Genomic DNA, 24,588 nt, shown 5'->3' with positions numbered 1-24,588 from the left:
TGCTCGGACCCCTATTACAGCTCCCACAGTTTAGGTGTGAACAAATGTAATAGATGCTATACTCAGTGAGTTTATCTATGTTTTTGTGATTGTAGTTTACTTAATATGTTTGCTCAGATCTGCCCCTAATTGCTTTAAACATTTTCTTATAATTTAGATGTCTTATAATATGATATATGATTATATACCTGAATTAATGGATATTGGTTAAATAGTGACATTGATTTTTCTGTATAAGAATGTAATGTTCTTGGTAAAATTTTCAAAATTGGAAAATAAAGAATTAAAAAAAAAAAGAAAAACCTATGTACTAGCATAGGATTTCCTGGTGGAAGGTTTACAGGCCACAACAAAATGATTTGCACTGCAGGCAGAAAAGCAAGAGAACATATCAGTTGGTTCTCAACATCCAAGCTGTCGGCAAAAGAAGTGAGATCAGGATGAATTAACAAGCCCTGTCACTGTATGAAAAGAGTTGGAAATATGGGAAGATGGACAAGCAGAGGAGCCATGGGAGTTACATCTGCCATGGCCAATTTGGGGCAATGGGAATCATCTCAGCTCTGTTGCGCAACTTCAGGAGTGTTTTCAAGATTAATGGCAATGGAGGAAATGCGTAGAAGAGACAGCTGCACCATAGGATTGTGAATGTGTCAGAGGCTAGGGCTCATGGGGAATGGAGCTTGGAGCAGAAGTGAGAATACTTGTGGTTGTTCAGAGAGGTGAAAAGAGAGTTCTGGTGTTCCCGAATGGGCAAAGAGCTGACAAGCCACATCCGGATAGGGAAACCATTCATGGGGTTGCAGTTGCCTGCTCATGGCAACTGCCAACTAACTGGATGCTTCTGGCAGATAAACCGGACAAACAGATATTGCGGTGAATTGCCTAGTACCAGATAGATATGGCTTCCCGGCAGAGGCAATGTAATCCTGTGCTGCCCTGCTTGTTGATTTATAGTACTTGGCAACTATATTGCCCATTTTGATTTGCAGGGATTTGTTTACAATCTGTTTTGAAAGCCAGAAGGGCATTTTACATCACTCAGAGCTCCAGCAGATTGATGTTTTGGCTGTGGTTCTCCAACATCCAGAAACCTTGGATGCACATATGAAGGAGGTGAACTCCCCATCCCTGGAGTGATGCATCCATCTAGATCAGGTCCACATCTTACGTATGGATGGTCCTGCCAGCAAGCAGGTTCCTGTCAAGCATTCACCATATCAGGGACAGAGATATTGATTCCAGCATTTGTAGAGATGCGATTGAACAGGATGCATGAACAGACACGCCACAGTGATGATATGAACCATAGATGCCATGTACCTCAGAAGGTGATGAAAAGTCTTGGCGGTCACCCACGGCTTTGGAGCAATAAGACCAATCAGATATTTGGGAGAGAGTCCCCTGTGCATTGTAAGATATGCCTTTGCAAAGGTCATATTGAAAAGTATTCCAATGAACTTCAGTTTTTGGGATGGAATCAGTGGACTTCTTGAAGTTGATGAGGAAGCCCAAGTGATGCATGATACGAACAATGCAAGTAGCATCAGACATTGATGTGGTGAAGGATGTACTCAATATTAGCCAGTTGCCGAGATAGAGGAATACCAGCACATTTTGCCTGAATAGAAATGCTGTGACTATTGCCAGATGTCTCATGAAAATTCTCAGAGAAAAAGGTAGACCAAATGGCAGTACTTGGAATTAGAAGTGCTAACCCTGAAGTGTAAACTGGAGGAATTTCTTATGGTTGGGATGAATAAGGATATGGATGTAAGTGTCTTTCAAGTCCATAACAGTCAGCTAGTCCATAGAAGTGGAAAAATGGTGTCCAGGGAATTCATCTTGAACATCTCCCATCATAGATAAGAATTTAAATCCCAAAGATCCAGAATGGGACACAGATCTCCCTCATCTTTTTCAGAATGAGAAAATATCTGGAATAGAAGCCTCTTCTGACTTGCTCCAGAGGAAGTGGTTCCCTGGCCCTGTTGGTGAGAAGGTGATGAGGCTCCTGCCAAAGAATGGTACCCTGGCCTAGTGGGTTATCATGAGGAACTGGTGGGGATAGCAGAGGATGAGTATGGAAAATGAGAAAGTAACCTTTGGAAATGATACTGAGAACCAATTTGTCCGAAGTGATTTGAGTCCAGATGTCGAGGAAGAACTGAAGTTTGCCCCCAACAGGGATGTTGGGAAATGGGTTCTGTTGAAACAAGCAATTTGCCAAAAAAAATAAATAAAAAGAAATTTGGAGAGGCAGGGGGGCAAAGATTGTTGAGGTTGTCTCTGATTTGAGTTCTCTCTGCTCTGCTGTTGCAAAGGTTGTAACTGCTGACAGGACTGAGTTTGAGGATAAGAAAGCTTCTGGACTGGGCAAGGTTTGTATTGGTAATAAAAGAGCAGATAAGACAGATGAGGCTGAGGCGCAGACAGGGATTGGATAGCAGAAGCTTGATCCTTCAAGTGCCAACTGCTTCCTTGACCTTATCACCGAACAAACTTTTGCCAGTACAAGGAGAGTCTGCTACCTTTTCGTGGACATCTCGTGCTGCTTTGAGCCAAGCAAATAACCTGGTTGGGATCCTGGTGGCTGAGGCTAGAGAGGTAGTGTAAAAAATGTTTTAGGAGGATCTAGTCAGATGCTTGGTACAGACCCTAGCATTGGCAAATACCGTAACTGCTGGACCTCAGACTGGACATCAAAACTGATAAGGCAAGGCAAGACATATCCTCAACTTTAACAAATTAATTGGCCCATCTGGATGTGATGGATGGCAATTTGGGACGTGAGAGCAGATGATTTAAATATTTTCTTGCCAGGTATGTCCAGAAGTTTTGGGACCTTGCCAGGAGGAGTAGATGCATATGCATCCTTATTGTTTTGCCCTATGGAGAGTCATTTCCACAGTGTTAGTCATGAGGGATTTGAACTTGAGTGTCCCGGTCAGTGTTGTACCTTTTACTTATTCTCCAATGACTTTGAAAACGCAGCAATGGAATAAGGAGTGGCCCACATTTTGCAGTGAACCTCATGGAGGGTGTTGTGAATAGGAACAGCCTTGTAGCGCTTTAGAGGTTGGAGGAACTAAAAAAAAAAATGCCCTTATAGCTCTTGGAAATGTCATAGTTACCCATGAGATTGAAGCCATTAACTTCCAACGTTTTGGTGAGAAAGGAAGGAGTATGTTGAATCATCTAGTGGTGTCGAGCCCTCTGAAGGTTCCAGTGACTAAAGAGGAGAAAGATTTCCATCTTGGTCATTGGTAGGCAAGATACTAAAGAGGACACAGAAATTACCCTTTGGAAGTGATACTGATAACTCCAGATTGGCCAAGGAGACCTTGGTATGCAGACCTAGTAAAACTTGCAGTGGAGAGCCCCTGCAATAACCCAGAATTCAGGGGTTGCTGTAGCAAGATCCAATACCAGTGGGAAGACCTATCTCTATTTTGTCTTGTGGCCTGGCCCTTGAAAGGGCACAGCTGCGAGGCAGAGGTTGTTCCCAAGCACTAGTGGCCACTATGCTCAAAGCATTTAAGAGCTCAGCCTCATTAGCCTATATTTCAGTTTGGTGCCTATTTGAAGTTCACTTCCAGGAGCAGAAAACTTCCTTATGGAAGTTGGACATTCCATGAATTTTGGACTTCTTGCAAAAGGGTGTGGACAAAGGCTTGGCACTCAATTCATTGAAGGTGCAGGTGGCAGCCATATCCTGTTACTGGGCTGCATTAAAGGTACTCAGGTAACTGCACATTAGATGTAGTGCACTTTTTAAAGTGGGTGAATTGTATACAACCGCTCTTCATTAAAAAAACGTTTTTGCTAGCAATCTGTGCTGCCAGATGCATTTTGGAACTGCAGGCCCTCTCATGCAGAGCCCTACTAGTTAATTTCTCCTCACTCAGTCACCTTTAGACCAGTGCCTTCATCCCTGCCAAGGGTGGTGTCTCCCGTCTGAATCAGACTGTGTTGCTATCAGCATTCAGAAGGAGGAATGTAAGGGGAAGGATGAAAGCCTACAATTATTGGATGTGCACTGCATGATATCAACCTAATAAATGAAGGTTGACAGACGTGCCGCAAATGCGCAGTAGAGAGCAGCTCTACTGCGCATGTGCGGGCGAGCACGTCTGTCTTAGGCAGCGTCAGGAAAAAAAAAACATGGCGGCGGTGGCGGGCGGCGGCAACGGCCAGTAGCGAGGGAGGGAGGAGGGAGGGAGTGGGAGGGACGGAGAGAGTGGGGGGGGAGGGAGGGACTGAGTGGGGGGGAGGGACTGAGTGAGGGAGGGAGGAGTGGGTGAGTGTGTGGGAGGGAGGTAGGGGGTGGGGAAGAGTGAGGGGAGAGGTGAGAGACAGGGATGTGAGTAAGTGGAAGGGTAAGAAGTTGTGGAGCAGAGAAAAAGGGAGTGGAGGAGGGCTGAGGGGGAGGGGATGGGATTGAGAGAGGGTGGGGAGTGACTGAAGGAAGGGGAGAGAGGTGGGAGTGACTGAGGGAAGGGGAGGGAGGTGAGAGTGAGGGGAAGAAGGCAGTGGGAGACAGAGGGTGAGTAAGACTGAGTGGAGGAAAGGGAAGGAGTGAACGAGGGGAAGGGGGAGAGAGGGAGAAAAAGTGTAGAAGGGTGCTGTGTTAGAAAATGGACTGAAAACAAAATGTAATGTAGCCCGTTTTAACGGGCTTAACGGCTTGTTAAGATATATTTAAAGGTGATGCATTCTTTCAGAAAATCTGATAGATTGTTCCTGCTGTTTAGTGGATCTCAAAAGGGAGTCTCAGGCTCCAAGGCCACGATAGTTAGATGGATCTAAGAGGCAATCTTTGGCCTACATATTTAATGGTAGTCAAGCACCAGTAGTGCTCCACTAACAGGACAAGTCCAGGGTCCACCTGGGAACACAGAGGCCATGAACAGAGATGATGTAATCTGGCTCTCTCTTGCTCTTTTTTTTCTCTTTCCTTTGCCCCTCCCCTCAGAAGGGCATAATCTTGAGGTTTCCAAAATTGGGGAGGGGAGAGGGGGAAAGAGGAGATAAAAGGGGGGGGTGCTTGTCCAGTTGCTTTGGTAGAAGGCTATTGGCAAGGGTCTGCGACTACACCCCCTTTATGACTGAGGAATGCGGCCATGAAGGGGGTGTGTCCTATGTCTCCGGCAGCTGAGAGGCAAGGAATTCCCAAGTGTAGTGACTGGTCTAGCAGGACTTAAAGAGAAGAAAATTTATTGGGTAAGAATTTTATCTTTTAGCTTTGTATGTCTCCTATCCACCTTGTTAGTTATATTAAGCCATACCATCTGATCACTGCTGCTCAGATGGGTGCCTACCTGGATATTAGTCACTTTCTCCTTTTGTAGGTCCATAATCAACCCTTCACTCATGGGTTACATCACTGTTTGTCTAAGGAGATCCCTCTGAAGGGGAACCAGGATCTCTCTACTCCTAATTAAATCTGCCAACGGGATGCTCCCAATTCATATCAGACAGGTTTAAATTTCCTAGCAGTGCAGGCTCCTCCCTCTTTTTTTTTTTTTTCTTTTCTTTCTTTATACCACCTTTTGGATGTCTTCAGCTAGATAATGTTCCTCTGTGTGTTTATATCTCTTTTGCAGTCTGTGAATGAACAGCTGGATGCAGTGAATGTCCCCTTGGAGATTGTAGATGGCTTCATTGGCAGCATCTCCGTCACCATCCCTTGGTCTGCTTTGGTCACCGATAACTGTGCTGTGGAGATTACGGGCCTGCAGGTCACCTGTCGGCCTAAGTACCGTGGCAGTGAGTTACTCCTCTGTTGCCCAGTTTTTGACTTGCCTGAGTACGCACATGACACTGAGCCCTGCTATAGAGGGGATGAGCATCCTGTTGCATAAGGGACTTCTGAAGCCATGGTCCTTGAGGGCTACAAATGGGCCAGGCTATTAGAATATCTGAAATATATAATCTGAACATAATCCAGAGCTGTTGCATACAAGTAAACATTCAACTGTGCATAACTGTAAGGTTCTTGTTTTTTATACCTTGGTTCACTCCCCAGCTGGACTTCCATTGGTAGATTTGCACTGCAGTGTGCTAGGGCCTCAACTGCACCGCCGGAGTGTGGTCCACAAACACTGCTCTGTTGCACCACCAGAGCCCACACACTGCTCACAAGGCACAGGTTATAGCTCTCCATAGTCCTAGCAACACACAAGGTTCACACCTCAATTCATAGGGTCCTGCTGTCCTTTCCCCCAGCACGACTGTTGCAACTGATAGTTCAGAAAGGGGGGGGGTTATTCCTCCAGGGCCCCAAACACTTGTTTAAGACTCCAGGCTCAATCTATAGGGTCCTGCTGTCCTTTCCTCCAGCACAACCCTTGCAACATACAGTTCAGAAAGGGGGGGGGGGGAGTTATTCCTCCAGGGTCCCAGATATTAAATAAGGCTCAGGGCCTTACTCTCCTTTCCCCAACACAGCTGATGTTACGCATAGTTCAATAGGGCTTTTATTTCTCCAGACCACAAGACATTACTGTCATGTTCCAAGCTCAGCTCATAGGGCCTTGCTCTCCTTTCCCCCAGCACAGCTGTGTGCTGGGGGTGGACTGTCACCACCCGCTTGCAGGATAATTAGGCAGTAAGCTTCCTCTGAGTTTGCTTGCTCACTGCAGCAGGGGATTTCCTGCACCTCCCCTATGGATCCACAGAAGCCCCTTACCTTTGGAAGGGGAGCTGCCTTGCTCAGCGCATCTGCTTCTGAGCTTCCTTCCTTTCTTCCTCCTGCTGCCTCTTTGTGCTTGCTCTAAAGGGGAGAGCTACACTTCTTTCCTGTCTTTCTCTATTCCACCTGCACTAAGTTGGGAGGGACCTTGGCCCGCCCAATTCCCCTAAGGTCCCACCCCCAGAACTCCCTTCAGACACCCAATCCTTGTCCATATCAGGTTTTGTAGCTCACCTGACTCTTAGTTTGCTTTGTTCTGGGGGTTTTCTTTCATCATCAAACACTTCTAGCACCTCCTCTGCTGCTCTTGGGGTCTGCTCTGTGACGTCACAGTAACCTAACAACCAGACATGTTTGCAGCCCTCAAGAATCAGAATTCGAGCCCTCTAAAGCAGTGCTGTCTTTGGCATTAGCTATTTGGAGTGAGGTTTTTCATTTTTATTATATTTTGGAAACTGCTGATGTAGTGGCACATATATGCAAATTGAAGCAATGGAGACTTGTAGAAACTGGCTAAATGGGAAGACCCAGTTCTATTGCTTTAATTTACATATGTCTGATGCTGCACCACAGGTGTCAGGAAATGTACACAGTCTTCAGATTCTTATTTAAGCAACCCCAGCGTTGGCCCTTTTAAAAGAGATCTCCTCAGTGTCATATGAAGATCTCCATTATAAACCAATTGAAATAATATGGCAGCATGTTTTCCATTTCAAAGGCAGCAGTGCAGTAAGAATAACAAGGAAATCACTGCTGTTTTAGTGAACTTGTTCTGAAGTGGAACATGGTGAGGTTATTCCTGACATCACTGATAGGTCAAGATGGCCGCTTCCATGTCTGCTGGATCACAGATTGAACTACTACACTTCTCGCTTCTTTTCACTTCCTGTCTGTTGACTTTAGCTCTTTCTTTGTCTGATTATTTTGAAAGCTGTCCAAAGTGCAGAGTCGCAGAGCTGGTCTTCCTGCATGACCACTAGCATGCAGCTAGCCCAGGAGTGCCTGAAGGAACAGCCCGAAGGGCCTGAGGAAGAGCCCCCGCAACCCCTGGAGGGATTGGAAATGTTTGCACAGACCATAGAGACTGGTGAGTCTGTCTTCCAAAGAACTTTATGTCCGCGCTACTCCCTCACTGCCACCTCTGCTCCTTCTCCCTCTTCACGTCCCATGATCCTTCCTCCTGCATCATTCAGACTCTCTACAAAATCTGTTCCTTGCATGGAGCCAAGGCAGGAGTTTCAGTTCAAGGTGACAGTGACTGGCTGCTCTTTTTTAATGCTTTCAGCCTTGCCTAAGGGGGATGAAGGGGGCTCCTCTCTGCAGAATTCTGGGGGGCATAGTTCATGGCCAGGTGACATCACAACCCTGGCTGCCCTCCAGAAAAACGTTTGCACCCTGAGTTCTTTTGACCAGTCAATGTTACTGTTAACCCAATTGGAAATGCTACCCTCCTGCTTCTAGCCTGGGGTGGGGGCTGTGAATGCTGCCTCTGCAGGAAAAGGGAGCCTGATCTGGTAGAGGCTGGGAGCACTGCTTTATGCCAGCAGTAGCATCAGGGGAGCCTGTACTGTCACCCTGGCTCTCACTGAGTTAGGACATGATTACATTATTCTGTGCTGGAAGACAATAAAGTAAAGAACTCTTTGAGATGTGAGCTGGTTCAGTCTGCTCAAGTCTAAAACTGACCATTCAGCCAAATACAGGCTAAAAATCCTCAGTGCCCCTGTGGCATTTGGCAAAAGGAAGAGGAGGGTTAGTGACTTGTCAACTCTGGTTTATGGGAGCCCTCCCCTGCCTCTTACTGCCCCTGGTGTGACCCTCTACTCACCCTGCCTCTTTGCTCTTTCAGTGCTGCGAAGGATCCGTGTGACCTTCCTAGACACTATCATCCGAGTGGAGCACACACCAGATGGCTGTCAGAATGGGGTCGCCCTGGAAGTGCACATTAAAAGGTCAGAATCTTTCACTTTTTTTTTTTTTTGGGTGGTGGGTGGGAGGGTTTGATCTTGCGGCTTTTTTTCTTTTTACTTCCAGGTCATCTGGAACCAGAGCAGAGATCTGGCACCATGAGCCTTCATTTACAGCTTCCCAGAAGAGTTTTCCCTATTTTATATCTTCCCCCCATCCTTAGTGTACGAAGTCTGGTCATTGTAGTGACTGTCCTGGGCCATAGGCCATGCACCAGGGCTCCTTCAAGAACCTGTAATCATGGGCCTTAAATCCAACCATGAAATGTTGCTCTTAAGCAATTACCACAATTCTATCTCCGCTAGGGGCTGGAAATGCATTCCCAGCCAACCTGTGGAACAGTAGACCTAACTCTGGTATTGAACTGGGGGACCTACCAATGGGCCAGTTCTCTTGTGACTGGTTTAAACATCCTTCTTAATACATTGGCTGGGGGGTTAGAACCTGTGCTCTGGGTGCTTGCCCAATTAATTAGCTGCTGATGTGTGTGTTTTGTTTTTTTTTTTTAAGCAAATCCTAATTGAAAAAAAAGTATAGTATTGCATTGACTAATTTCCACAAGTTTTACCATTATGGAAAATTCATCTGCACTTCTTAATGACGATGGAGAAAATGTCTTCCCAAAACTTGTGTTTTTAAGGAAATATTTTCTTCAGACCTGGTAACCTTGTAGCATATCTTTACATGTAAAAGCAACAAGTTCGGTGCCAAATTCTTTAACACTTTGACTTATAATAATTCTACTTCTTTAGAGACTCATTTATCCACTGGCACACCAGGATTTGTCACTAGGCCTGTGCCTAGGGCGACAAAGCTCTGGGGGCAGCAAGCTGGCTGAAGACTTGGCTGCCTTCCAGCTGCGCTGCATCTCAGCCCCCTGCTTCCTGATCCAGCCTCTTCTCTCCCAGGCAGTGTGTGTAGAGAAGGGGAGCAGACAGAGCAAAAGGGGCTCATTTTAGATAGGGTAGGAGCAGCTGAGTTTGGGGATCTTTTGGGGGTGAGGAGAGAAGCTGGGGGGGGGGATGTCTGTGTGTGAGAAGGATGGGATTAGTGCCTGCTTGTTTGTGTGCTGTGTGTGCCATACCCTAAGAGTTGAGAGAGTGAATACCAGGAGGGGCCGGACCAAAGCACGGTAAGGATACTTGCCTTCTCCCCCCCCACGCCATCAATGCAATTCTGATTCTTTCTCCCCTTCCTCAATCCCAGAACGTTCCTCCCTTTCCCTCCTCTTCTCCCATCCCATATTGCTGATCCTTCCCCATCCCCAGCTCTGTCTCCCTTTCCTCCCACCATCCTCCGTCATCTCACTTCTTCCTCATCCTTTCCTGCTCCTTTCGCCCTCTCTCTCCTTTTCCCCATTCCTAAATGTTTCTTGCTCTGCTGATGCTTGAGATCTATTTTCCTTATCCAATAAAAAAACCCAAAACTATACAGACACAAACAAGGTTGGAAAATGACTTCATTTTTATAATGTAATATAAAAGATGTAAAATCTTTGCCAGGGTGCTTCGGAACTTTCTAATTTTTGCCATACCTGAGTTGCTGCTGGAAACAATGGGGCTGTGCCTTGGACCTTCGTCTCCCTTTTGTCTAACCCTATTGGGGGGGGGGGTGATAGCGCCAACAGTGCCTAGGGACGGGAAAACCCTAAATCCGTCACTGTCCACTGAGTGTCTTTGTGATGTCAAGCTGCAAATTATGTTGGAGGTCTGGGGTTAACTATGTCAATAGAAAACACTGTTAAATGTATGATCTTTCATTCACCTTTTTGTATGAGAACATATGGTGAATTAGATTAGTTTATTCGAAGCAATTTATGCAGGAAAATTATATTTTACCCGCATTAACTGGCTCTCTGTGAAAATTGCCCTTAATATAACTAATAGTTCATGTGTTGGTCCATAACCTGTGGACTTTCAGCCACATTGAGGGGAGGCCTTCCCAGAGGTGTATTGAGATCAGGGGAGGAAAAGCATGTACAGTGGACCCTCGAGTTACAACCGGCTTGACATACAAACAACTTGGGTTACAACCAAAATTTTAGTTTTGAGTTACAACCTGAATGCCAGCCAAGGCCATGTGTATCAGCTCGTTTGTGTGGTTGCTTCTAATTAGGCGTTTTTTCCTGTCATTCGTGTTTTTTTGGGCTTGGAGGGTGGGACTTCTGCTCTGCTGTTGCAGTGATTGGCTGCTGCTGCTGCCGATGAGGCCTGTCCATCTCAGGCGCACCAAGAGCTGCAAATGTTCACAGGAGCACATAGGCAGACCCGGCACGGCATTGCAGCAAGCAACTGCATCCCTGGTGACCAAGGAAGCTTCTGTGCAGCAGCAGCAAGGGAGTGTAGCACTCAGCTGGCTACACAAGGTATCAGGAGGGGAGGAATGAGTATGCTGGGAGGGGGAAATGAGTGTTTGGGGGCCAGAGATGTGCTCTGAGGGGGGGAATCCTCCCCCTCCTCCCTTCCTGCAAGCCAAAGATGTCAACTTGAATGGTGAGTACAGTATGAAATTGTTTCTGGTAGGCTAGGCACATTTTATAACTTCTTGGTGAGTACACTAGGAAAATTATAGGTGTTTCTGGTAATTACGCACATTATACAACCCTTTTTTATTATGAAAATGTTAGGTAAGCAGGGCTTTGGGAGGTTTGGAATGCATTATGGGTATTTCCATTATTTCTTATGGAAAAAATAGTTTTGACTTACAACCAGTTCGTAAGTCAAGGGGCCACTGTATGTAGACTTGCATTTTCACATATTTCTGTGCAGTTTTCCCAGAAAATTCTGCCTGCAGAAAAAGCAGGCTCAAGAGACTGCAAATGTTATACCCACGGCGAGTTTCAAAGCAAAAGTATGGCTCAAAGCCTGCAGGTCAAAAGTATGTGTGGCCTTTCTCCCAATTTGCACAGTTTGAAAATTTGCCCCCATGTATGACTGTGTACGCGACATAAGAAATGAAAGTAGGTCTTAATAAGGGAAATAGGAAGGATTATAAACGCTAGCAAATTAGATGTAAAAAATTAAATAAGAGAAAATTTGAGAAGATACTTGTCAAAAAGGCAAAAATTAATACTTTTTCGAAGTACATCAAAAGGAAGAAGCTTGCAAAGGATTGAGTTTTGGACCTTTAGAGAACCAGGGGGCAAGAGGGCCACTTATGGAGAACAGGGCCATCACTAAATGAATTATTTACTGCTCTGTAGAGGATGTTGGGGAGATACCTATGCCAATTGCAGTTTATGCCAATTAATGTGAATCTGGACTTAGTGGTAGCAAATTGACTGACAAAATGCAGTGAAAGCTCCATTATCTGGTACTTTACCATTCAGCATATTCTGTTAGATATTTTGTGTGGGTGATATCAGGAGGGGGAAAGCAGATTGGGAAGCAGAGAGGATTTTTTTGCTGATATGCTGTGTGCTCTGTCCACTCTAGCCTCACTACTCTCTCCTCCTTTTCCATGCAAGCGACAGGAAGCAGGGGTTGGATTAAAAGAGCAGAGTAGCTCTGATCTGTGTTCTGTCCACTCCATTCTCATCCCATTTTCCTCCTCCCTTCTTCACTTTAAAGGATAGGAAGTGAGAGGTGGCTTAGAGCAAATCAGAGAAGAGCTATTCTATTCCCTATCTATTCTAGCCTTACCCTCCCCTCCTGTTCCCTGCAGCCTGCTGCCTGGGAGGGAGGAGGATGAAGTAGGAAGCAAAGAGCTCTCAGATAACTGGCAGATTTGATTAATCAGCATCCCATATTGCTCTTGGGTGCCAGATAATAATGCTTTTAGTATAGTAGCAAATCCCCTGGCCTAGGTGATATTCACCCCAGAGTTCTGAAGGAACCTAAATATAGATTACCAGCAAAAGATTTGCAGTTCATAACTATCACTAAAATCTGCCACTGTCTGAGGATTGGAGGTAGCTAATGTAATGCCAATTTTTAAAAAGGGCTCCAGGAATGATATTGAAAATTACAGACAGATGAGCTTGCTTGGGTTATGTGGTCCATAACAACTATAAATGTTAAAATCAAACAGTGAAAATGATAAATATTGTTATATTTTGTTACTGACTAGTGCTCCAGTGAACTTTGTTTCATTTAATGTCTGAGGTAGTTCATCTCCAATAAAAAGGAAATGAATCTTGCAATTCCAAAAATATAAGAATGCTGCAGGAGACTCATCTCATAGATAGCGAACATGAGAAACTTAAAAGGGTTTGGATGGGACAAATTTATTATATCTCCTATAACTCTAAAAGTAGTGGGGTCTGTATTCTGGTTCACAGATGACTGTCTTTAAAATTTATAAAATCTAGATGTGACATAGAAGGAACACTGTACAAGCAAGCCTTCACTATAGTAAATGTTTATGGCCCAAATAAAGCTCATTAGGTTTCTCACAGGACAAGCAGGATGGTAGTCCTCACATATGGGTGACATCATCAGGATGGAGCCCAATCACAGAACTCTTTTGTCAAAGTTTGTAGAACTTTGATTGGCACCTACTGGGCATGCCCAGCATGGCACTAATCCTGCATCCAGCAGGGCTCCCCATTCAGTCTCTTTTCTTCCGCGCAGCAGTAGCCACATGGGTTAAGGAGCTCTCTAGAGATTCCTGACAGGAATTTTCCTCACGGAACTTCTTTCAAAATTTTAAAAAAATTCTGGGGGTGCGCTGACATCACCAATGGGGATGGACGCTTAGGACGAGAACTCCCGGCTAACTTTTCTATATTCAGCCCGAAAAAGCAGCTTCCAAAGCCTAACCTCGGCGAAAATACGGTGCTGGAGGTAAGCTGTCCTGCACTATGGCTTCTAAAAGGAAAAGCCCGGACTTAGCCCAATTTTCCTACCTTAAAGCAAGCGAGGACCGGAGCGAGCTTCCCACCGATCAGGCCGCGCCTGAAACCTCCGACACGGAACCTGATCATGCGGCTCCAGCGTCCATCTCTGAACTACCCTCTCGCTCTGAGCTGTGAGAGTGGTTCATAGATCTTAGAAAAGATCGAAAACAGCATAAAAAGGACTTATTACAGTCCATCTCTGATATCCGCGAGGATATGGCCGCAATGGGGGCAGAGTGGACGAAATGGATGCTAGGGTGGAATGGCAGGAGGCTCTGGTCCACAAAATGGCAGATGATCAGCAACAGATCAGTGAGGAAAAGCAAATGCTAGCGGAGAAGGTGGAAGACCTGGAAAACAGGTTGAGGCGCTACAACATTTGCAATTGCGGAATCCCTGAACTGCCAGCATATGATAACTGCAGGGAAGTGGCAGTGACTATATTTAGATTCATAATGGCAGAGGGGGCAGTGGATAGGCCGGGATCTGTTGAGGGATCATGAAAACAGTAACGTGATCATGGACCATATTCAGGATTACTTTAAGATTAATACGGGTTCAATGTCGTCCGCGGGTTCCATATGGGAGTGCTCCAAACTTGTGATTCGGGGGCGACTCTTAGCACTTTCGTCAACTCTCAGAAAACAGAGGGAAAATAGACACTATGCCTTAGCACGGACCATTCGTACGTTGGCCTGTCAACACTCTCATACCCTCAGTAATGCTGTTTTACAACAGTTGAGGGCCGCTTGCATGGAGTTAAATTTGTTGGAGTCCTCCCAAATAGCGCATGCCTTAGAACGTAATAAGCAGAGATATTTTGAAGGGCATAATATAGCAGGATGCATTTTGGCTAGACAATTGAAACAACGCTCCACTCAGAACAATATTGCCAAAATTAAGGATAGCCAAGGGCAACTGTTGACCACTACCCAGGATATAAGGGGATGTTTTACTCTGTTCTACTCCTCATTATATAGTAAGGACTCGAAGATATCCCCCGAGGAAATAGATCAATATCTACATTCTGTTAAATTGCTGGAGCTCATGGAATCCCAACAACAATTTTTAGATAGCCCCATCACTACTTCGGAGGTACAAACAGCTATCCAAGACCTTAAGGCTGGAAAAGCTCCAGTGCTCGATGGGTTCACGAGTGGGTATTATAAGAAATGTAGTGCACATCTGGTAGGTCCACTCACCAACTTCTATAATAGCCTCAGGGAAGGAGAGTCGTTACCTCCTTATTCAAATGTGGCCGGTATCACCATATTGGCGAAACCTGGGAGAGATCCCACCCAGTGCGGGTCCTACTGTCCTATATCATTAATAAATATAGATTTGAAGATACTAGCAAAAGTCCTAGCGGCACGTTTAAACTTAATCCTCCCACTGTTGGTATATAAGGATCAAGTTGGATTTATCCCTCACAGAATGGCAGCGGATAACGTGCGCAGGGTCACAGATGTACTATAGTGGGCACAGACAGAGAAGGTCCCATTGGTCTTATTAGCTATAGATGCTGAGAGAGCTTTTGACCTGGTTCATTGGGACTTTCTCTTTCACACACTGGCAAAGATGCAATTTGGGTCTCATTTTTTGGGATGGGGCGCAGCCTTTATACTGATCCGGTGGCATGAATCAAGGTGAATGGAGGGTATGGGGAACCTTTTTCGGTCCAACGGGGAACTCGTCAGGGTTGTCCTCTGTCACCTCTTTTGTTTGCCCTTTTCCTAGAGCCCTTTACATCCAGGGTATGGGACTCAGACCAGATTGAGGGTGTGAAATTGGGGACATTGCATTTAAAAGCCTCACTCTTTGCTGATGATATTCTGCTCACCCTTACTAATCCCACCAAATCTCTCCATGGCGTGACAGAAGAAATACGAGCCTTTAGCGCAGTGTCAGGATTTAAGATTAATATGGATAAGACTGAAATACTCAATGTTTCAGCTGATCAGTCTGTTATTCAGGAGCTGCACAAGCGTTATCCTTTTAGAGCGGTTAAATCCTCCCTTAAATATCTGGGAGTTCATATTGGCTATGAGGTCAAGGATCTCTTCCATCTCAACTATTTGCTGTTGGTTGGTGCATTAAAACATGATCTTCAGAAATGGGATCGGGAACCATACTCATGGCTAGGGCGAGTCGCCGTTGTCAAAATGAATGTATTGCCTAGGTTCTTATACCTCTTTAACACTTTACCTATTTACATCAGCCTTGCCATTCTGCGCTCCTGGCAGAAAATTGTTTGATTTCAAGGGGCGGAGACGCCCACCCCAGGTATCTAACATTTGCTGTACCAACCAAGAGATAGGGGCGGTTTGGGGATACCAAATTTAGAATGGTATTATGCAGCAGCGCAACTGTAAGAACATAAGAAAATGCCATACTGGGTCAGACCAAGGGTCCATCAAGCCCAGCATCCTGTTTCCAACAGTGGCCAATCCAGGCCATAAGAACCTGGCAAGTACCCAAAAACTAAGTCTATTCCATGTAACCATTGCTAATGGCAGTGGCTATTCTCTAAGTGAACTTAATAGCAGGTAATGGACTTCTCCTCCAAGAACTTATCCAATCCTTTTTTAAACACAGCTATACTAACTGCACGAACCACATTCTCTGGCAACAAATTCCAGAGTTTTATTGTGCGTTGAGTAAAAAAGAACTTTCTCCGATTAGTTTTAAATGTGCCCCATGCTAACTTCATGGAGTGCCCCCTAGTATTTCTACTATCCGAAAGAGTAAATAACCGATTCACATCTACCCGTTCTAGACCTCACATGATTTTAAACACCTCTATCATATCCCCCCTCAGTCGTCTCTTCTCCAAGCTGAAAAGTCCTAACCTCTTTAGTCTTTCCTCATAGGGGAGTTGTTCCATTCCCTTTATCATTTTGGTAGCCCTTCTCTGTACCTTCTCCATCGCAATTATATCTTTTTTGAGTTGCGGCGACCAAAATTGTACACAGTATTCAAGGTGCGGTCTCACCATGGCGCGATGCAGAGGCATTATGACATTTTCCGTTTTATTCATCATTCCTTTTCTAATAATTCCCAACATTGTTTGCTTTTTTGACTGCCGCAGCACACTGCACCGACGATTTCAATGTGTTATCCACTATGACACCTAGATCTCTTTCTTGGGTTGTAGCACCTAATATAGAACCCAACATTGTGTAATTATAGCACGGGTTATTTTTCCCTATATGCATCACCTTGCACTTATCCACATTAAATTTCATCTGCCATTTGGATGCCCAATTTTCCAGTCTCACAAGGTCTTCCTGCAATTTATCACAATCTGCTTGTGATTTAACTACTCTGAACAATTTTGTGTCATCTGCAAATTTGATTATCTCACTCGTCTTATTTCTTTCCAGATCATTTATAAATATATTGAACAGTAAGGGTCCCAATACAGATCCCTGAGGCACTCCACTGTCCACTCCCTTCCACTGAGAAAATTGCCCATTTAATCCTACTCTCTGTTTCCTGTCTTTTAGCCAGTTTGCAATCCACGAAAGGACATCGCCACCTATCCCATGACTTTTTACTTTTCCTAGAAGCCTCTCATGAGGAACTTTGTCAAACGCCTTCTGAAAATCCAAGTATACTATATCTACCGGTTCACCTTTATCCACATGTTTATTAACTCCTTCAAAAAAGTGAAGCAGATTTGTGAGGCAAGACTTGCCCTGGGTAAAGCCATGCTGACTTTGTTCCATTAAACCATGTCTTTCTATATGTTCTGTGATTTTGATGTTTAGAACACTTTCCACTATTTTTCCTGGCACTGAAGTCAGGCTAACCGGTCTGTAGTTTCCCGGATCGCCCCTGGAGCCCTTTTTAAATATTGGGGTTACATTTGCTATCCTCCAGTCTTCAGGTACAATGGATGATTTTAATGATAAGTTACAAATTTTTACTAATAGGTCTGAAATTTCATTTTTTAGTTCCTTCAGAACTCTGGGGTGTATACCATCCGGTACAGGTGATTTACTACTCTTCAGTTTGTCAATCAGGCCTACCACATCTTCTAGGTTCACCGTGATTTGATTCTGTCTGCCATGCCCGACATTCATCAACAGGGAACAGGCAAGCAATGGGCGGCCTTTGAGGAACAGGTGGTGGAGGGGATGCCACTGACTATGGTGTGGCAGCCTCGCCACACTTGGATTATACGGGGGAGGTTGACTATGGCCTTGGACACCACTATGAAATTGCGCTCTAAATGGAAAGAGCGCTTAGTGGGTATGAGGACGTATTTCTACTCCACTCGCTTATTTTATCATGCTCAATTTCCAATGGTTTGGGAACATCGCTCATTCGGAGCATGGCAAGCCAAAGGCATTTCCCTTTTTGAACATTTAATACGGGGGGGGGGGGGGGGATCCCTAATGACATGGACAGACATGCAAGAACTATATCAGCTACCTCAAGGGGATTTTTTAGCGGGATGTCAAATATCCCACTTTTTGCATACCCCCTGATTCAGGCCTCCCTACGACAGGGCAAGACGCTACTAGAACATTATTGTGAAGACGTTGATATTAAGAGGGGCTTGATCTCTTAAGTTGTACGCCTTAATATTAGGCAGGGATGCACAGCCTTTTTCACATGTTACGCATTGGGAGGTGGATCTGGGGCGAACGTTAGCAGATGATTGGGTGAAGATTTATGTCTGCTCGTAAATGTTCTGTGTCTTCCTCTTTGCAAGAGAACTGTTACAAGCTGATCACATGATGGTATCTCACTCCGCATACCCTGCATCAAAGATATCCCCACATCAGTGCATCTTGCTGGAGAAACTGCGGACAAACTGGCACCTTTCTTCACATGTGGTGGTCCTGCGAAAGAGTGCAACAGCTCTGGAAGGAGGTGGCATTGTGGACTGAAGGACTGTTGGGTGTCAGAGGAGTACAGGACATTGGTTTTATGTTGCTTAATATTCCTCCCCCACATGTGAATAAAATACACACATCATTTTGCCAACAAGTCTTTATTGGGACGAGGATGGCAATTGCACAGCATTAGAAATTGACTATAACGCCTTCTATTCAAATAGTACAACAAAAAGTACACTTCTGCAAAATGGCAGCTATTACAGTGGAGATTCACGACTCACAACCTGAGTTTCAAGCGATATGGTCACCTTTCATCACCTGGGAGCGTCAACAAGCCCATTTGTAGTAACCCTCATCTTCTGACATTTACCTGCATATATTTATGGACACACTGGGCACTTCCCTCTCACGATTTTTAATTTGTTTTCAGTGTTGCTGTAGGTTCAGCTTAAATGAGCTCATGGAGGGAGGGGAGGGTTGGGGGGGGACATTTGGAGTTACAGGCAGGCACTCAATGTTAGTTTGGTTTGATATAATGTTTCTGACTCCAATATGGTTATGGATATAATTCATAATAAAATTATAAATTGAAAAAATTTTTTTTCAAAAACGTCTACCCCATAAGGGTCCCCCTATCAATATCCATACTCCGCGGTTGAAAGGTAAGGCTTTACCCTTGTTTGCGGTTGATTCCCGTCGAGTTTTCCCTTCGGATCCTACCGGCCATTGACCGCACTGCGGCTAAATTTTGTCGAAGTCATGGCGTCGGGTTTTCGTTGGTGCCCCGACTGTCCTCAGACAATGTCCATCACAGACCCGCATAAGGTTTGTGTTTTGTGTTTGGGGTCCGACCATGACATGTTAACTTGCACCAAATGTACCCAAATAACACCGAAGGGCCGTAAGGCCCGCTAAGAAAAGATGGAGTTTCTTTTTCAGTCAAAACACTAGACTCCATCGACTGCTTCGACTTTATCTGAGCCGGTACCATCGACCTCGCGCCAGTAGCGAGACACAAGTGCTGCCTGACCGGCATCGACTTCTTCCTCATTACCTCAGGAGAAGGACTGAGGAGAACATCGTGAAAAGCGTCAACACAGTCATCTGAAGGCTCAGTCCGCTGATCCAGGGAAACCCTTGGCATCGGCGTCAACAAAGCCACCGATAAAGAAATCCCGTCCTGAGAAGGCTAGAAGTACTCCAGTTTCTTGATGCTCCTAAGGAAATCATGTCTATTCCTATTCATGAAATCCTAATTGATCTGCTAAAGAGAAATTGGGAGCATCCAGGTTTGGTACCACCTGTCAACCATAAGAGATGCCACCTATCTTGTACAGGCAGTTCCTGGTTTTCAAAGATCACAACTGGATCATCACTCTGTGGTTGTGGAATCAGCCTAGAAGAAGGCATGACGTTCCAAACCTCATTGCTCCATACCTCCAGGGAAGGAACAGAAGTCCCTAGATGCATTTGGCAGACATGTCTTCCATGGCTTAATGCTCATATCTCGCCTTTTTTCCTACCAGTTATACATGACCCAGTATAACAGGGACCTGTTCAAGAAGATACAAGATTTCTCTGAAACTTTACCAAAACAATTCCAGGGTCCACTCAATGCTCTGGCTCAGAAAGGCCTTGATGCTGGCAAGCATGAGGTCCGTGCTGCCTATGATAATTTTGACACTGCCTCCAGAGTGTCTGCAGCGGGGATTAGTGCAAGAAGGTGGGCCTGGCTGAAGTCCTCAGACCTAAGACCAGAGGAGCAGGACCGGTTAGCAGCTGGAGATAATCTCTTCGGGGACAAAATCCAGGAAACAGTGGCACAGCTAAAGGACCACCATGAAACGCTGTGCCAGCTTTCCTCAGTACCTTCTGATTTCCTGTCCACTTCTAAGAGGACATTCCGAAGGGACTCTAAGCGACAGTCTTTCAAGCCATGGAGGTATTATCCTCCTGCCGCTCGATGTCGTCCTTCCAGGCCTTAGCAGAAGGGTCAGCCCAGGCAAGCCCGACCTCAGAAGACCCAGCTAGCTCCTCAACCGAGCCCAGCTGCTGGATTTTGACTCCTCGCTGGAGAGCATAAGCCAACCTCCTCTACCGTCCATACCAATCGGCGGTCGACTGTGCCATTTTACCAACATATGGCACACGATCACTTCAGACCAGTGGGTACTTGCTGTACTGACCCAAGGCTACCACCTCAACTTCCTGTCGGTACCAGCAGACTCCTCACCTCTGCTAATGTGGGGTTCATACGACCACTCCTCTCTTCTGAAAGAGAAGGTATCAACCCTCCTGAAATCCTGGGCAATAGAACCAGTGCCCCTCTCTCAGCAGGGGCAGGAGTTCTATTCCAGGTATTTCCTCATCCCAAAAAAGTCAGGTGGCATTCGTCCAATATTGGACCTGCGTGCCTTAAACAAATATCTTCAGAGGGAGAAGTTCAGGATGGTGACCTTGGGTTCTCTACTGCCTCTTCTACAAAGAGGAGATTGGCTTTGCTCTCTAGATCTACAAGATGCGCATACACACATCTCAATCACTCCATCCCATTGCAAATTCCTTCTTTTCCTGGTCGGCCCCCGGCATTTTCAGTACCGGGTACTGCTGTTCAGCCTACCATCCACTCCTCGAGTCTTCACCAAGTGCCTCGTAGTGGTCGCAACCTACCTGAGTTGTCAGGGCGTCCATGTCTACCCTTATCTCGACGATTGGCTGATAAGGACTCCGACTCAGACAGATGCATTAGCCTCCTTATGTCTAATTATCCATTCGTTGCTGTCTCTCTGGTTTCTGATCAACTATCCCAAGTCCAGCCTAGTTCCATCTCAAACCCTATCCTACATAGGAGTCGACCTGGACACCATGCAGGCAAGAACATTCCTCCCTCAGGATTGAGCTCGTACTCTCACATCCCTTGCACAATGCCTCCAGAATCGGCGTTATTCGACAGCCTGCCATTTTCTCATTTTGCTGTGTCACATGGCGTCCGCTATACATTTATTTATTTATTTATAGCATTTATATACCGGGAGTTCCTGTATAATATACATATCACCCCGGTTTACAAGGAACAAGAACTATCGCTTCATTTAGCGGTTTACATAGAACAGAGAACTATCTGTTTACAAGGAACAAGAACTATCGCTTCATTTAGCGGTTTACATAGAACAGATTAATCAAATTAACATATTAGTGGATAATTGCTGAACAGTTAATAAGTAACATGCCAGGCTCAAGGAGGAACCTAGAGGAGCTTCCAGTGCAACTTAGTGGAGCTTACAGTGAACCGCTTACAGTGAACCGAAAAAAAACAAGTTTATATGATTATATACAATTCAATAATGATCTCTTCGGGAAATTATGTGCCTGGGGCTGGGGAAAGAGTGAATAAGCTGAAAATATCGTTCTACCTGCTCTTAGCTCTCAGGGAATGCTTGTGTGAACAACCAAGTCTTAAGTTTCTTTTTGAATGTAGTGTGGCAAGGTTCAAGGTGAAGGTCTGGAGGTAGCGAGTTCCAGAGTGAAGGGCCCGCTGTGGATAGTGCGTGTTTCCTCAGGGAGGATTTCGCCGGTTGGGTGATTAGTTTGTTCTGGTACGCACCTCTAGTCGGTTTCACGGAGGTGTGTAGCTGAAGTTGAAACGTTAAGTTGAGGGGAGCGATGTTATGTAAGGCCTTGTGTATCATCATTATGGACTTGAATTGAATCCTGTATTTAATCGGAAGCCAGTGGAGATGCTGGAGGATTGGGGTGATATGATCTCTTTTTTTGGCGTTTGAGAGAATTCTTGCCGAGGCATTCAGGACCATCTGAAGTGGTTTGGTGGTGCATGCTGGAGGGCCTAGAAGGAGAGAGTTACAGTAGTCCAGTTTCGGGAGTATGATGGCTTGTAGCACCATGCGGAAGTCTCTGTATAGGAGGAGTGGTTTTAGTTTCTTTAAGGTTTGTAGTTTAAAGAAACATTCTTTTGTTGTGTTATTTACGAATTTGTTGGGGCTGAAACCGCTGTCTATGATGACCCCTAGGTCTCTTACTTGCTGCGAGGTGGAGTGCACGGAGGTATCCGGACGTTGGCTAGCGATAGGAGGTGTGGGTGGGACATAATTTTCCGGAGCTATAAAGAGGATTTCGGTTTTGTTTGTGTTTAAGACCAGGTTGAGGCTGGCGAATAGGTTGTTGATAGCTGAAAGGCATTTATTCCAGTATGACATGGCTTTGTGTAGAGAGTCTTCTATAGGGATGAGAATTTGTATGTCATCCGCATATAGGAAGTGTATTAGCTTGAGGTTGGTGAGTAAGTGACAGAGCGGGAGAAGATATATATTGAAAAGAGTCGGAGAGAGGGATGATCCTTGCGGTACCCCCCTCTTGGATTCAATGGAGTGAGACTCTTTGTTATTTATCTTGACCTTGTAAGATCTGTTCTCCAAAAACGATTTGAACCAGTTGAAAGCTGCTCCTGTGATGCCAATGTCAGTTAGGCGCTGCAGGAGGCACGGGTGGTTTACGGTGTCAAACGCTGAGGAGAGATCCAGAAGTGCGAGGAGGCAAGGTTGGCCTTTTTCCAGATTAATGATAATAGTGTCTGATAGTGAGGCTAATAGTGATTCAGTATTCCTGGTCTTACGAAAACCAAATTGGTTTGTGGTGAGGATGTTGTTTTCGTCAAGGAATTCTGTAAGTTGTTTAACAACTTTCTCCATAATTTTGGCTATCATAGGAAGGTTTGCTATGGGTCTGAAGTTTGCTGGGTCTGAGGTGGGAAGGTTGGGTTTTTTGAGGAGTGGTTTGAGCATGGCCAACTTGAGTTGGTTAGGGACTTGGCCTTGGGTGAGAGAGCAGTTAATGATGTCTGCAACAGGTTTGGCTATGATGTTAGTGATCAAACTCAGCATGTTTGAAGGATTATGATCTGATGGATGAGAGGATGGTTTTATCTTCTTAAGGATGTTCTCTATTTCTAATGTGGATGTGGGCTCAAAGGTGTTGAGCACTGCTGGTGTTGTGTTGGGTTGTTGAGCGGTTGAGTGCGATGATTGTTGGACGGTTGAGTGCGATGATTGGGGGCTGTGGTTGATTACGTGGTTTGGATGTGGAGATGATCTCTTGAGGGGGGGCTAGGAGTGAGGTGATTTTATTGTCAAAGAAGTCTGCTAGTTCGTTTGCTTTGTTGAGAGCTTGTTCGTCTGGAATGGTAGGCGCCGGGGGTTTAGTGAGGGTTGATACATAGGAGAAAAGAGCTCTTGAATCAAAACTGAAGTGGTGTATTTTTTTGGAGAAGAATTCTTTCTTGGTTTTGTTGATGTCGTTTCTATATGAGTTGAGGCACGATTTGTAGATGAGGAGGGTTGTTGAAGATGGGTTTTTTCGCCATTTGTGTTCCTTGCATCTCAGCTCATGTTTACGTGTTTTCAGCTCCGGAGTGAACCAAGGTTTCCTGTTGTCTTTGTTTGGATTGATATATTTTGTCGTCATGGGGCACACTTGATCTGCAACCTTGTTGGTGATGTTGATCCATGATGATGTTGCTGAGTTGGCGTTGGAGAGGTCCAAATGCACTAGTTCCTTGGCCAGGTGTTCGCTGAGTTGGTCTCCTGAGCACTGTTTCCTGATGGATATAGATATTGATTGTGTTGATTGAGGAGGAAGCTCTTTTATCTTTAACACCGATGAGATGATTCAGTGGTCTGTCCACGGAACCGGAAGGCAAGTTGGGATAGTGTGGGTTGAGATTCTCTCGTTTATGAAGATAAGGTCTAACGTATGACCTGCTTTGTGGGTTGGTTCTGTCACAATTTGTCTGAAACCCATATTGCTGAGAGAGAAGAGAAGAGTTTTTTGCAGTTGGTGGAATGAGGTTGGACATCTACGTGAAGGTTAAAATCTCCCATCAGGATGGCCGGTTTTCCGGAGTTTAGGTGTTTTGCTGTTAGTTCTATGATTGTGGATGGGTCTGCTTCCAGTATTCCGGGAGGGGCATAAATTAATCCGATCGTCAGATGTTTTGAGTTGAATAGCGCAAATTCGATATTTGCTAGGTTATTAGAGGCCTGCAATGTCAGACCTAGCGTTTTTTTGGCTGCGAGGAGAAGGCCACCTCCTCTTTTTTTGGGTCTGGGTATAGAGAGGAGATCGTATGCCTGTATGGGAAGCTGATTTATTAGAGCAGTGTCGGTGGGTTTTAACCAGGTTTCTGTGATGGCACAGATGTCAGGTTTTGCATCTGATAGGGAGTCATT

At 45.2% G+C, this 24,588-nt stretch overlaps 1 protein-coding gene across 1 annotated transcript in view; it reads left to right on the top strand.

Moving 5' to 3' along the window:
* Positions 1-24,588, top strand: part of ATG2A (autophagy related 2A) — a 291,079-nt gene that overhangs the window by 11,132 nt on the left and 255,359 nt on the right. Inside the window, exons 2-4 of the mRNA XM_029611010.1 lie at positions 5,607-5,769; positions 7,626-7,781; positions 8,544-8,646. Coding sequence (XP_029466870.1) covers positions 5,607-5,769; positions 7,626-7,781; positions 8,544-8,646 — 422 coding nt within the window. The remainder of the gene's footprint in view (positions 1-5,606; positions 5,770-7,625; positions 7,782-8,543; positions 8,647-24,588) is intronic.

The sequence above is a fragment of the Rhinatrema bivittatum genome, chromosome 8, assembly GCF_901001135.1.
Source record: "Rhinatrema bivittatum chromosome 8, aRhiBiv1.1, whole genome shotgun sequence".
Classification (NCBI taxonomy): domain Eukaryota; kingdom Metazoa; phylum Chordata; class Amphibia; order Gymnophiona; family Rhinatrematidae; genus Rhinatrema; species Rhinatrema bivittatum.
The sequence above is the reverse complement of the archived record's forward strand: the minus strand, read 5'-3'. Positions and strand labels throughout refer to the sequence as shown.